The sequence below is a fragment of the Phocoena phocoena genome, chromosome 7 (assembly GCF_963924675.1).
Source record: "Phocoena phocoena chromosome 7, mPhoPho1.1, whole genome shotgun sequence".
NCBI classification, from domain to species: Eukaryota; Metazoa; Chordata; class Mammalia; order Artiodactyla; family Phocoenidae; genus Phocoena; species Phocoena phocoena.
In genome coordinates, this window is record NC_089225.1 from 82,527,884 (window position 1) to 82,540,674 (window position 12,791).

General features: G+C 37.4%; 2 protein-coding genes across 2 annotated transcripts in view; one reads left to right on the forward strand and one right to left on the reverse strand.

The window, feature by feature from the left end:
* Positions 1–2,569: 2,569 nt before the first annotated feature.
* Positions 2,570–12,791, forward strand: part of NBEAL1 (neurobeachin like 1) — a 174,246-nt gene continuing 164,024 nt past the window's right edge. Inside the window, exon 1 of the mRNA XM_065881211.1 lies at positions 2,570–2,620. Within this exon, the coding sequence (XP_065737283.1) occupies positions 2,570–2,620 (51 nt within the window). The remainder of the gene's footprint in view (positions 2,621–12,791) is intronic.
* Positions 9,017–9,181, reverse strand: LOC136126126 (translation machinery-associated protein 7-like). The gene has a single exon (XM_065881195.1). It carries the CDS (start codon positions 9,179–9,181, stop codon positions 9,017–9,019), a length of 165 nt encoding a protein of 54 aa, XP_065737267.1.

Genomic DNA, 12,791 nt, shown 5'->3' on the forward strand with positions numbered 1-12,791 from the left:
GCTACTGCAATAATCCAGAAAAGATTTAGTGGTAACTCACATCAGGGTGTAGTGGTGGTGGTGGTGTAGAAAAATGGTTAGAGCCCAGATATATTTTGAAGATATAGCTTAAAGGATTAGATCGACTGTGAGGTATATAAGAAAGCTGGTTCTTGAGACTGAGCAGCTAGGAGAATGGAGCTGCTAATTACTAAAATGGGGGATGCTGCAGCAAGAGTAATTTCTCCCCCTTCCTCCCCCGAAGTTTTCACATATTAAGTTTCACATGCCTTCTTGAGAACCAAGAAGAGATCTTCAAAAGGCCTAATTTGCAAACAACTACTTTAAATTAGTGTCAGCTCTGCCACCTTGGGGTGAAAGCAGCTATTAATAGTGAAGGAATGGGCATGGCTGGGTTCCAACAAACTTTACAACACTGGAACTTGAATTTCATCTAGTTTTCGCACATCATAAAATATCCTTATTTTGATTTTTGTTAAGTTGCAAGCAGGATGGTCTGTAAAACCTAAAATATTTACTCTCTGACTCTACAGTTTGTCAGCTGCTGGTATTGATGAAACAAGATGGGACATTAACGACGGTATATAGGATTTCATTATACTAGTTTACTTTTGTCTATACTTGTCATTTTTCACAATAAAAGGTTTTAAAAATATTTAGGTGTACTAATCTCAAGTCTTCCCGTCTCCTTAAACATCCCCCGCCAAAGTTGCCTTTAGCTAGTAAATGCTGCCGTTTTCCTTTTCTTGTAAGAGCTAGACCCTTTTGAAGCCTTGAGTAGTGGTAAAATAAACCCTTTGCACTTGACACCCGGCGACAGAGAAAGTATGAGGCACAAACACGATGAAGGGAAAGGATTTTTGCAGGGGTGTGGGAGCAGCTGTCTGTTCTCACTATACACTCCCACAACCAATCTCCTTTTTACAAAAAAAAAAAAAAAAAAAAGAAATCCCCTTTAGTTATCACGGTACGGTTCCCTGCCCTCAGATGACTCGCGGAAATGACGCCATCAGCCGAACGCTGTCTGCTAGTCCGCAGCAGCGGCGGTGGGTGGACGTAAGCACGTCGGTCCTCCTACGCGGCCACCTCGGGGAAGACTAGAGCGCTCCGCCGGGCGCCGCCGCGCACCGCCGCCGGCCGGGTCGTCAAGAGCCGGGTCGACTGCGACTGCGCAGGTATGCAGGGGCGCGGCTTCAGGCCATCCCGCCCCTTCCCAGCCTTCGCGACCAATGAGCAGCTACCGCTCCGGGGTGGGGAAATCCTTAGAGGCCGGAATCATTAGCCGTGAGGACAGCCCCGCCCCTGTCTCCTCCCAGCCCCGCGCCCCGCCTCGCGCTGTCGTCGCCCCGCCTCCCTCTCCCGCCCTCTTGCCTAGCTGCGGGGTGATACGGGGCTTGAGCTTGGGAAGAGGGCAAGGGAAGCAAGTTAGACGTCGGCCTGGCGGCCGCGGCGACAGCACAACCGTCCAATGTGAGCGCGGTGATGGGGAGCGGGTCGTAGGGAAGACGGGGCCGCGTGGCAGAAATGGGAGGGCTCCGGGTGCTTAGTGGTGAACGCGCAGTAGAGTGAGGGGCGGTCGTGAGGGGGCGAGGTTGACCCGGGTGTGTCCCGGTGCGGTCGGGAGGGCGTGGATAGCGGGTCGGGGGACGCCAAGCTCGTTTTGCCCCCTCCCCAAAGCTTCACTTGGCAGCTTGGCACGTCTTAAGTTTGCCTCCCTTTCGGTTGTCTGGGATGCGAGGAGAAAATTTAAAGGTCCCCCAAAACATTTGGAGGCTTTCTCGGGGTGTTTTCCTTGCCGGTGAGTGCGTGCTCCTTTCTTCTTACTGGATGGAGAGGTAGAGAGGCCAGGTGGGCAGGTCGACTTTCACTCTCTGAGGATCGTCCAAACAAACAAACCAGGAATTCTTCACCCTCCTCCCCACGCCCTGCCCTGCAACACACGACAAACATTCCCAACAAGTTTGAAGAAGCAGACTAGAAAATTCTGAGGGATTCTGTGTCTTTGAAATATGTCAGTAGTAAGTGTACTTTTTCTATGTTTATAGAAAATGTATGAATGGGGACGGCGTTTTTTTTGTTTATTATCATTGGACACATTTTTTGTTATGAGTACTCATCTTTGAGTTCTGCCCAAGAGGATTCTGACTTTGTGTTGATGTGATATATTATATTAGCTGTGATGTTTTCCTGAAACACAAGTTTCTGTGAAATCCAATCAGTTGTAAATGCTTAGCCGGTTGTTGGTGGGAAGTGAGGTAGATAAATCTCTAGTTCTGATAAACCTATAATTATTAACATGGCCTCTTTTTAAAGCAAATCCTTGCATATTTTTCTCTTTCACAGATTTATCTAATTGCCCAATGACCACTGATGAAGATAGGTTGGAGTAACTGCTGAAACTGAATTTTATTGACCAGAAGACAGTCCATTTGTTTCACTTCTTTTTGTTTTCCCTACTGCTTTGAGCTTTACTGTAACGGCTGAAAAACTTGGAAAATAAAATGAACATGCTGTGGTCTTGAACTTTTTTTTTTTGAGGAAAAATTAAAGTGCCAGAGTGAAAGCCAGAATGGCATCCAGAGAGAGACTCTTTGAACTTTGGATGCTTTATTGTGCGAAGGTAACTGCTTTCCTTTTTATTTCTAAGTTTTAAAATACTTTGTTATAAAATTTTGTGACTGGCCTTATTAGCGCTTTATTTAATGGATAATAGCACATTTATTCATAGTAATGACCCCAAATTTAAAAACACAGGATTTTCTGTTTTCCATTTTTTCACGTTTGAACACATACACAATATTGGCATGCTCTTAAAAACTGTAGGATGTGGTTTTAATTTGATATTTGTCTTCAGGGATCCTAAAATTATATAAGTAAAAGTATGACCTTTGAGAAAAATAAAACATTTGTATTTTTGTTTGTGCTTTTTTTTTCCTTCCACAAGTGGGAGTACAGATAGAGATATTTTAATGAGAAGAGCATTAAGCATTTTTCTCATAATCTTTTAAATTAAAAGATTATTATATAAAAATGCTATTGATTTGAGGTGGTTACTGTAAGGTTGCCCTGATATTAGCACCTTATAAGCATTGTCTTTCTTGATCCTCACAACAATCCTGTGAGATGGGTATCTGTAATTATCCTTTTTACTGATGAGAAGAACTGATGCAGAGTTTAAAGGGGTTAGTGAGAAGCAGCCCCTTCTGCTTCCGTATATAGCTGGGAACTCACAACTGCCTGATTCAAGTCCATGCTCTTATCCATTATGACTGCTCATTATTTTTTCTTTGTCATTCAAAAATAAGTTTTTCTCCATTCATCTTTATGTGAATTTTTACATGTTAGCTTTGATTTTAGGTTATTGGAGAAGAAGGGTACTACTTAAAAATGTTTTTCAAGTTAGGAGCTATATTACTACTTTGAAGATACTGGCAAGGGTCAGAGTAACATCTCTAACTTACTCCTTAAGTTACTTTAGGTCTGCGTGGTGAAGTTCTCAAGTCTCAGCTTCCGGTTCTGCATTATCCTGTAGGGCTCCCTTTCTATACTTTCAGCTTTTTAAAGAACTAAAAGTTCTTTGAAGTTATTCTTTAACAGATGATCTCAGTTATCTTAATATTAAATATTAGAGCTCACACTGGAATTTTCTATGACTTCCTGGTTTGGTATTTTTTACAGTTACTGAAGGACATATACTTTGAAATATTTAATATGAATTTTTAAAATAGCTTTTAGTCTTGTGTAATTTAATGCCAGAAATGTCTTTTTAAAAATAGACCACTCTTCCAATAAAAAAGGGATCCAATTCTTAGTGACTTGAAAACAGTCACTAACACATGTCAGCCAAAAATTAAAATGCATTTTAGTATGCATGCCCAGTACTCGTTTGAAAATTATTTTTTAAAAAATCCATCAAACTTACTAGGTTTTACATTTTCAGAATGACAAAAAGTAAATGGGGTTACACTGCCTTATTAATTAGTTATATTGTTTCTAGGTCGAGTTCATGTTTTATTCAGGCGACACTGTGCTTATTGAAAAGATAGTGTAGTTTGTTCGACAAACATAGAATTTTGTTCTTAATGACTTAACATAGAAGTGAATCCTTACTCTTTTATGAGAATGTCTGAGTAAATAATGAAGGACCTTCATGGTCAAATTTTGAAGCCTATTCTTGGACCGGAAGATAAATCGCGTTTTTGTGTTTAAGATTTAAATCACTTGTGCACTTAATAAGATTAAAATTTTTTTCAACGGTTTTCAAAAAAATCATTATTTAAGATAATGATTTTATGTTTCACCAGTTCATGAATAAGCTACTTGTAAGCTAGACAACAACTTTCTTTTCTTCCGATACCTTGAATTCAAGTAGCTTCCAAATATGCATCATAGATTTAACACTTCTTTTCCCTAGTGAGAATGATTACCAAATACCTGGTTCTCTATAGTACTTTCTCTCTAGCTTTATTGCTGCCACTCTAGCATATAACCCTTCAAACCACCTGACTTTCTTTTTTTCTCCTAACTTTTAAGACTTTTTTTTTGTACCTTTGACAGGCTTTCAGACTACTTCAGGACTGCTCAGATCTTCTCTTAACTTAGCTCCAACTAAGATCTCTTTTTGGGCTTGCAATTGTACAGTCTAGTTTTGGCTTTGTTGCTGCTTTGTTTTTTGACCTTGAGCAAGACTTATCTCTTTGGGTCTCAGTTTCTTATTTGTCAAGTAGTAGTGTGTATACAAGGAGAATTCTTGTCTAACTTACCATAAGATTTTCATTTATTTTGACCTCTGAGGGACGTGGAGCTTTTTTGTCCTTATTCTATGGATTATATAGAACTTTTTAGTTCATCTTTCTTTTTAAAGCTTTTATTGTGAAAAATTTCAAACAGGCACAAATAGAGAGGATACTGTACTGAATCCTTTGTATCTGTTACTGTGCTTCAGTAGCTATCTGTTCATATTCAGTGATGTTTCATGTAGAACCCTCCACTACCCTTCCCTCTACCCCTGAATTATTTTAAAGCAAATCCCAGACAACATATCTTATCCATAAATATTTTAAAATATATCTATATTATAAGAACTCCTCTTAAAAACATAATCTCAATATAATTCTTTAAACCATCAAATATCTGGTTGGTCTTCAAACTTTCCTGGTAGCTTCATAAATGTTCTTATTTTGCCACTGTTTGGTTGACACAATATTTAAACAAAACATACATGTTGTATTTTGCTGAAAATTTGTCTGTTAAGTCTTCTAATCTATGGGTTCCTCCTCACCACAGTTTTTATCCCTTCTATTTATTTGTTGAAGAAACCAGATTTTGACATTAGAATTTCCTCAGTCTGGGTTTTGCTGGTTGAATTCTCTTGATTTTAATTGTTACTTCTATTGGTGTCTGCAAACTGGCAGATCTAGAGACTTGATTGATTCACATTCTGCTTGGCGGCTGGAGGCTAGAATAATTAATGAGTGTCTTGGCCATCAGTGACTTTTGCCTGTATACATTAATTATGTCATTAGGAGTTTGCAAAACTGTGATATTCAGATTTTATCATTTATTTATGAGTAGAACATATATAGAGAAATGTCCCCTCATCCGTTATTTGATGACAGTTCCTTAAAGGGAAAGCAGGCAAAATAAACTTTGATTCTTTTTTTTAATGTTGAGCCTTCTTTTTAATTTATTTATTTTTTATTTTTGGCTGTGTTGGGTCTTCGTTTCTGTGCGAGGGCTTTCTCTAGTTGTGGCAAGCGGGGGCCACTCTTCATCACGGTGCGCGGGCCTCTCACTATCGCGGCCTCTCTTGTTGCGGAGCACAGGCTCCAGACGCGCAGGCTCAGTAGTTGTGGCTCACGGGCCTAGTTGCTCTGCGGCATGTGGGATCTTCCCAGACCGGGGCTCGAACCTGTGTCCCCTGCATTAGCAGGCAGATTCTCAACCACTGCGCCACAGGGGAAGCCCTAAACTTTGATTCTTTCTGTTTGTTTCCAGAATAATGACTTGATTGCTAGCATCCTCCAAAGGTGACCAGTTATTTTTCTTGAGTATCAAGTTCATCCTTAATGATTAAAATTTAAACATTGTCTATTATTGTGCTGCCCTGTTTGGTATGCTATCCATATCAAACACTGTATACATACCTGATTAAAGAAGACGACTTTGAAGATTTATGAAGATCTGCTTCAGGGCAATATGTATGGTTAAGACATCTTTTGTATTTGCTACAGTGCTAACCTCGGCACGTGTATTCCACAGTGTGTTAGCAATAGATGAATATTAAGGTGCCATCATAGAGTTCTGTGTAAAGTGATGTTTTAAAGGTTGCCATTGAGCATTATGAAAGTTCAGTAGGTATTTAAATAGGACTGTATCAGAAATAACCCTTAGATAATACTGTTGAGTCAAAGGAATACTAAGGAGATATAGAAATATGTCTTTTCCCCATTAGTCTGGGTTCAGTTACAAGCCTAAATACTAGTGATTAAAGTTTTTAAAGTAGAATTAAAATAAATTCCTGGTTTCAGAGTTTACCAGATGGGTCCCCATATATTAAATGCAATATTTCAAAAGAATTTGGGTAAAAAACTTTGCAGTTTGTTTTTTTAACCAAAATTTTCAGGTCTAACTTTTCACTTTCTAGGAATAGGATTTAATTGCATTGTTAAGAACATGCGTCTTCCTAGTAGGTTATTTATTAATCTCATGTAGTTGTTATTACATAATAGAGGCAGGATGATTTCTGATTACCCAGCATTCCTGCTCTATACAGGGTCTTTCACTAATGTATTAGGCTACTAATTTAAGTTATGTAGTCTGAACTTTTCTTGCCTCCAGTCATCCCCACCCAGGGTCAAGGATTTCATCAACAGTGCATTTCATATAGCTCTTATAAGTTAAACATTGACTTGGAAACAGGTTTAATTTTGTATCTGGATTTTAGTACAGTAGTTAACTACTTCTCATCTGAGCATACTTTTCTCAAGTGTAGAAGGTAACTTTATTTTTTAATATCTAAAGATTTTAGTTTATATTATCTGTGTTAGGCACCATGTAATTCCCTGTTTCTTTTGACATTATTTCTTAATGTGCTTGTGGTAAGAGAGATGGCACTGAAAACAATTTTGGTTTCTACATTATCATACAACTTTTTGGAATTCATATGTTGCATAGAACAGATACGTACGTATCCCTGTCTCAACTGCTCCCCTTAGATAGACATAAGGATGTATTTCTGTTCAACATTTAGCCTTTTGGTAGTGCTACAGTTGGTCACCGAAATATGCGGAAGAAACTGAGTCCTCAAATTCTTTGATAAGATTAATTCATTTTTGTTCTGTGTAATGCAAAGTATCAACTGCATTAACTCAGTAAAAAGATACAAAGTGAGTAAAAACATGATATTTTGAAATGTGGCAATGTGGGTTGAAATTCATGGTTCATTTTTGTCACTAGCTGTTTTTTTTTTGAGATTCAATTTACACTGGAAAATTTTGTGAAACTTCAGAATTAGAGCCAAGATTTAGTCCCAATTCTGTTTCTGATTTTAAGGACCTAAAGACAGGTTACCTAGTATCTTTATGTTTCAGTTTTTTCATGTTTCAAATGGAAAAAATAATTATTTTGCGTATCTTTCAAAGTTGTTGAGAACAAAATGAATTGACTGTATTTAAATGCACTGTAAGGGTAAGCTAAGAAATATAAAAATGTAATCTTTATTAGCATGTAAAGAATATGTATATGAGCATGAGAGTTTGTGTATCAAGATTACTTCTATTTTGTCTTTATATAGTATAATGATAGTGGGAAATACTCTCTTGTCTTTTTACCAGTAGTGATGAAGCTGTGCTCATGAACGTCTTAATTTTTATTTTATTTTATTTTTAAATTAATTAATTTTTGGCTGCGTTGGGTCTTTGTTGCTGCACACGGGCTTTCTCTAGTTGCAGTGAGTGGGGGCTACTCTTCGTTGAGGTGTGCAGGCTTCTCATTGCAGTGGTTTCTGTTGCAGAGCACGGGCTCTAGGTGCGCAGGCTTCAGTAGTTGTGGCACGTGGGCTCAGTAGTTATGGCTCGTGGGCTCTAGAGCACAGGCTCAGTAGTTGTGCGCACGGGCTTCGTTGCTCCGCGGCATGTGGGATCTTCCTGGACCAGGGCTCAAACCTGTGTCCCCTGCATTGGCAGGAGGATTCTTAACCACTGTGCCACCAGGGAAGTCCCCCCATCTTAATTTTTAATCTATTTATTTTTGCTTTCAAGCATAGCGCTTAATTATCCCAGTAATGATTTGGGATTTTTTTTTTTTACTCTAAACCAAGTTTGTTTTGGATCTTGGTGATGCTCCATTTCCTGCTGTTGCCCTTTGTCCTGCTAAATCTGGAATATGACTGAAATAGATAGTTTTGCAATGAGCTCAGAGTAAACTTCCTTTTCAGAATAAAAGTTTTGCTTCATAAGGAAAACAGAATTTAGAGGTGTTTTATTCAGATAAAAAGGCATGTACCTCTTTTTATATATAGATTTGGAAAAAAACGGATGAATGAATATTCTTCTAATGAGGAAATTGTAATTTATTTATACAATTTTGGTTGTAATTGTAAGTGAAACTTTTGGCAAGGCCTACCAATATACATCAACCCTTATAATTTAGCCCTTTTTTTTTTTTTTTTTTTCATTTCAAATGAGTTGGTTTAATTCCAGGTGGTACAGAATTCAGGATAGGACAGGGGCTTAAGGACACAGTTTGGCAGGATTCTGGGCTGGGTTTATGTGGATCTCATAGCTGAGGTAGAAATGGCTGAGAGGAACTAAAGACAAGATGAGCCACTGTATGTTTTGTTTTTTTTTTTACAAAAGTTTATTCTTAAATGTGCAGTAGGTTCCAAGACAACACTTATTCTAGCTATGGGTAGCAACAGATGTTATGGCAGGGAATCCAGATGTTTAAACAAGAATGGAATTAAGGATCATCATTGCTTCAGGCACAAGGAGCAGCTTACTTTTTGCCAGATTTCTTAATTCCACCTGTGACCTTTCCCCACGGCCTTCGCTTTTAGCTCAAGTTTCTTTTGCTTTTCCTTCTGTTTCTGCTTGAATGCCTTATCTTCCTCATCCATATCCTTGGCTTGCTTCTTGGGCTGCTTCAGGTGCTTCTTCTTGCCACCTTCGCGGCCCGACATGGTGCCTGCTGCCCTTTCCCCCATCCCTGCCACCGCAACCCATTTTTAATAAGTCTTTGATATGTGCAAAGTGTAGATAGAAATAGCTCTCAACTTACTCTGGCTTAATAATGACTTTGTATATAAAGAAAGTAATGTTGTTTGACCCTAAGGCAAAAAAAAACAAAATCATCAGCTTAGTAATATTGGTTATCAATTACATGTTCATTTTAGGAAGTTAGATGTGAAAGAAAGCAAGAAATGAGTATTTTTTGTCAATAGATTTGCCCTTAGGAAAGGAATATTACTACCTTTGTGGTTTGACTTGAGGAGCTTACGCACTACTCTAAAAAGTTAAGATGCATGACAATTTTTTATTATTCTTTTGAAGATCAAAATTTAAATTTCCCTGGTAGAAGGTTGAATTGATAGCCCTTCAATGTGTAGGTGTGGAGGAAGAGGGAAAAGGAAGAGCCTAAAATAATTTTCAGGTTTTTTGGTTTTGCAGACTTGTACTAGGTCACCCCATTCACCAAGTTAGCTAGTGCAAGTTCACCAGGTTTTCAGGTAAACATGTGAGTTTGCAGTGTCTGGGGGATATCTAGGTAGAGAAACACCCCACGAAATGGAGTTCAGAAGGCCGTCCGTGCTGGAAATAAAGATTTGAGAGTTGTCATACTGGCAATTATTGAAGAGTTACATGAGAGTAAGAAGGGAAGAGGCTCAAAAGTCAGGGAGTCCTGAAGAATTTTATCTTTTAAGAAGAGGATAGAGGAAGAAGAGTCAGGAGTTTGAATGGGAGGAGAGCCAGGAGTGAGTGGTTGCCTCAGAAAGTAGAGGGATGTCAAATTCAACATAGCTTTGAAGAAAAGCATTATGGAGTGTGTATTGGATTCCAGTTAAGAGATTAATTGGTGGCTTTAGCAAAGTAGTTCTAAAAAGAGTGGGGAAAAAAGATGTTAAAAATACAAGCCCCCATTTTATTTTTAAATTGAATTCAACAGACTTAAAATCACTGACAAACTGCTATTAAAGTTTTAAAATGTTTTACTCTTGATTTTTGTGCTTATCTGGCCAAGGACCTTTCAAACTTCTTCTTAACTATATCTAAGGAATATCAGCATTTTCTTTTAATTTATGTCTTGTGACTTAGATTTAAACTGGTAAAATTATTCTTTGGTTGAACCAAAGCATTAACTGATCCATGCATTTCACACAAAAGTCATTCAAGCATTTCAAAACAGTTTGCCTCTAAAAAAACCCCAGTGGTTTTGTTTGATGCCTTTAATTTAACTACTACATGATCTTTCCTAACAATAAACTTTAGAATAGTAGGAAAGATACGTACTATTTCAATTTATGGTGTCGTTGTGAGGTGGGTTTATACTTTTTTACTGAATAATTTTGACTTATGATTTTTGTCAAAATGTAACATTTAACTAAGTTTTAAAATATAAAATTTCATTTTGTAATGAATGAACCTCATTTGAAGCATGACAATATATAGACTTTCTAATTTAGATTTATGCTCTAAGAAAAAGTAGTAAAGATGTTTTACTTTTATAACAAGCTTCAAAAAATTTTTAATTTAAGGTATACAAGTTAACTGTAGAAAATTTAGAAAATACAGATATACAAAAAGAAAGTAAAAATTTCATTATTCAGAGACTTTTAAAGTACTTTTATGCATGTGATCGAAAAATCTGTGTAAATTAGTTACGTTTACTACTACAAATCATTAGGATATCAAATTTGAAAAACTTCCATCTGATATGAAACTTGAATATTGTTTTAAACTTATAAGTCCCATTTAAAAAGTGTCAATGTTATATTTAATTAATGCATACATAGTGATATGCTTTTCCTTTCTAAGGAATTTATTTTAGTCCAATTTAGCTAGTTTTTATTGGATGCCTACTGTATGTACATGTTACTTACTATCATTTTATCCCTTGAATTTAATATTTTTCCTCTTTTAAAAAATTTGGTCATTTAAAAAAAATTAATAAACTATATTTTTAGAGAAGTTTTAGGTTCACAGCAAAATTGAACAGAAAGTACAGGAGGTTCCTATGTACCCCCTGTCCCCATATATACACAACCTTCCCAATTATTGACATCCTGCACCGCAGTGCTACCTGATCACTTGACAGACTTCCCAAAAACACTTGCAGCAGAAATTTCTTTACCTGTTAACTATGTGTGAAACTCCAAGATGAACACAAAAAGCAACAGGACATATTACACCTAACATTCCAATACTCTAGATGTTGGTCTTTTCAAGCCTTGCTAATTTTAACTGAGAATTCTCTACACTCTATTGATCAAATGTAGAACTTCATTAAAGTAGTTATCTGAATGAATAGTTACTTAAAATTTAAGAAATACCTAAAGTAAAAAAATCTTTCTCATTAGGGGTTGGTGTATTCTAAGCCTATTTTTATGCACAGGCCTCTATTAGAATATTGCTTCTTTTCTTTGTGTTAAAATGGTTTCCAAATCTTTCCTGGATGTGACTGGTTTTTATCAGAATTTCCATCAAAATTTTATAACTTTCATCTGGTTAATTGACTGTGAGTTCATCTGAGGTCATGCTTTTCCAACTAGAGTCAGTTTCCCACTTAGATTGTGGGATGTGGGACCTAAGGGAGGATGAATGAAGTCATCAGTGATTGCTTAGTTGAAGAGGTAGCATTCGATTGAGGTTTTTTTTTTTTTTTTTTTTTTTTTTGCGGTACGCGGGCGTCTCACTGCTGTGGCCTCTCCCGCTGCGGAGCACAGGCTCCAGACGCAGAGGCTCAGCGGCCATGGCCCACGGGCCCAGCCGCTCCGCGTCATGTGGCATCCTCCCAGACCGGGTCACGAACTCGTGTCCCCCGCATCGGCAGGCGAACTCCCAACCACTGCGCCACCAGGGAAGCCCCTCGATTGAGGTTTTAAAGAATTAATAGTTTAATAGTCACAGAGTGTGTTCCAGACACATATAAGGCATGAACAAAAGTACAAAGGAAAAACAATCTTAGTATAGATTCTCATCATTAATGTCAAATTATACCCTGCTGCTCTGTTTTCATGCCTGTCTTTGTACACAATAACTTCATTTTACTGATTAATTTAGTATAATATTTTGAAGACATTTTGAACAGCAGGTAATCTCAACATGTTGGAGTACCAGCTGTGCACATAAATCTAGCAAAAGGACATCACCATGAACACCTGTTACCAGGTTTGCACAGGGTGACAAATATAACAGCAGCCTTTCTGACAGCAATTGTAAGATGCATTTTGATTTCAAAGATGCCAAAATGTAAAAAATTATATGTCTTAGAGAAATATGGTATAAAAAGCAGTTGTAAAAAAGGATGTCTAGAAATAGGAAAGAAATCCCAATAATGATATTTAAAAACCAATAAATTGGATACGAGTTTAGATAGCTGAAGAGAATTAGAGAGTTGGAAGGGAGGTCATAAGAATTCTTTTAGAATACATACTAGGAAGTCAAAGAGTTGGAAAATATGGAAGGTTCTGAAGGATAGTATGAAAACATTTAACACATATTTAATTGGACTCTGAAAAGGAGAGTAAAGAAAGCATGAAACAAATGATAATATTTGAAGAGATTGCAGGTGAG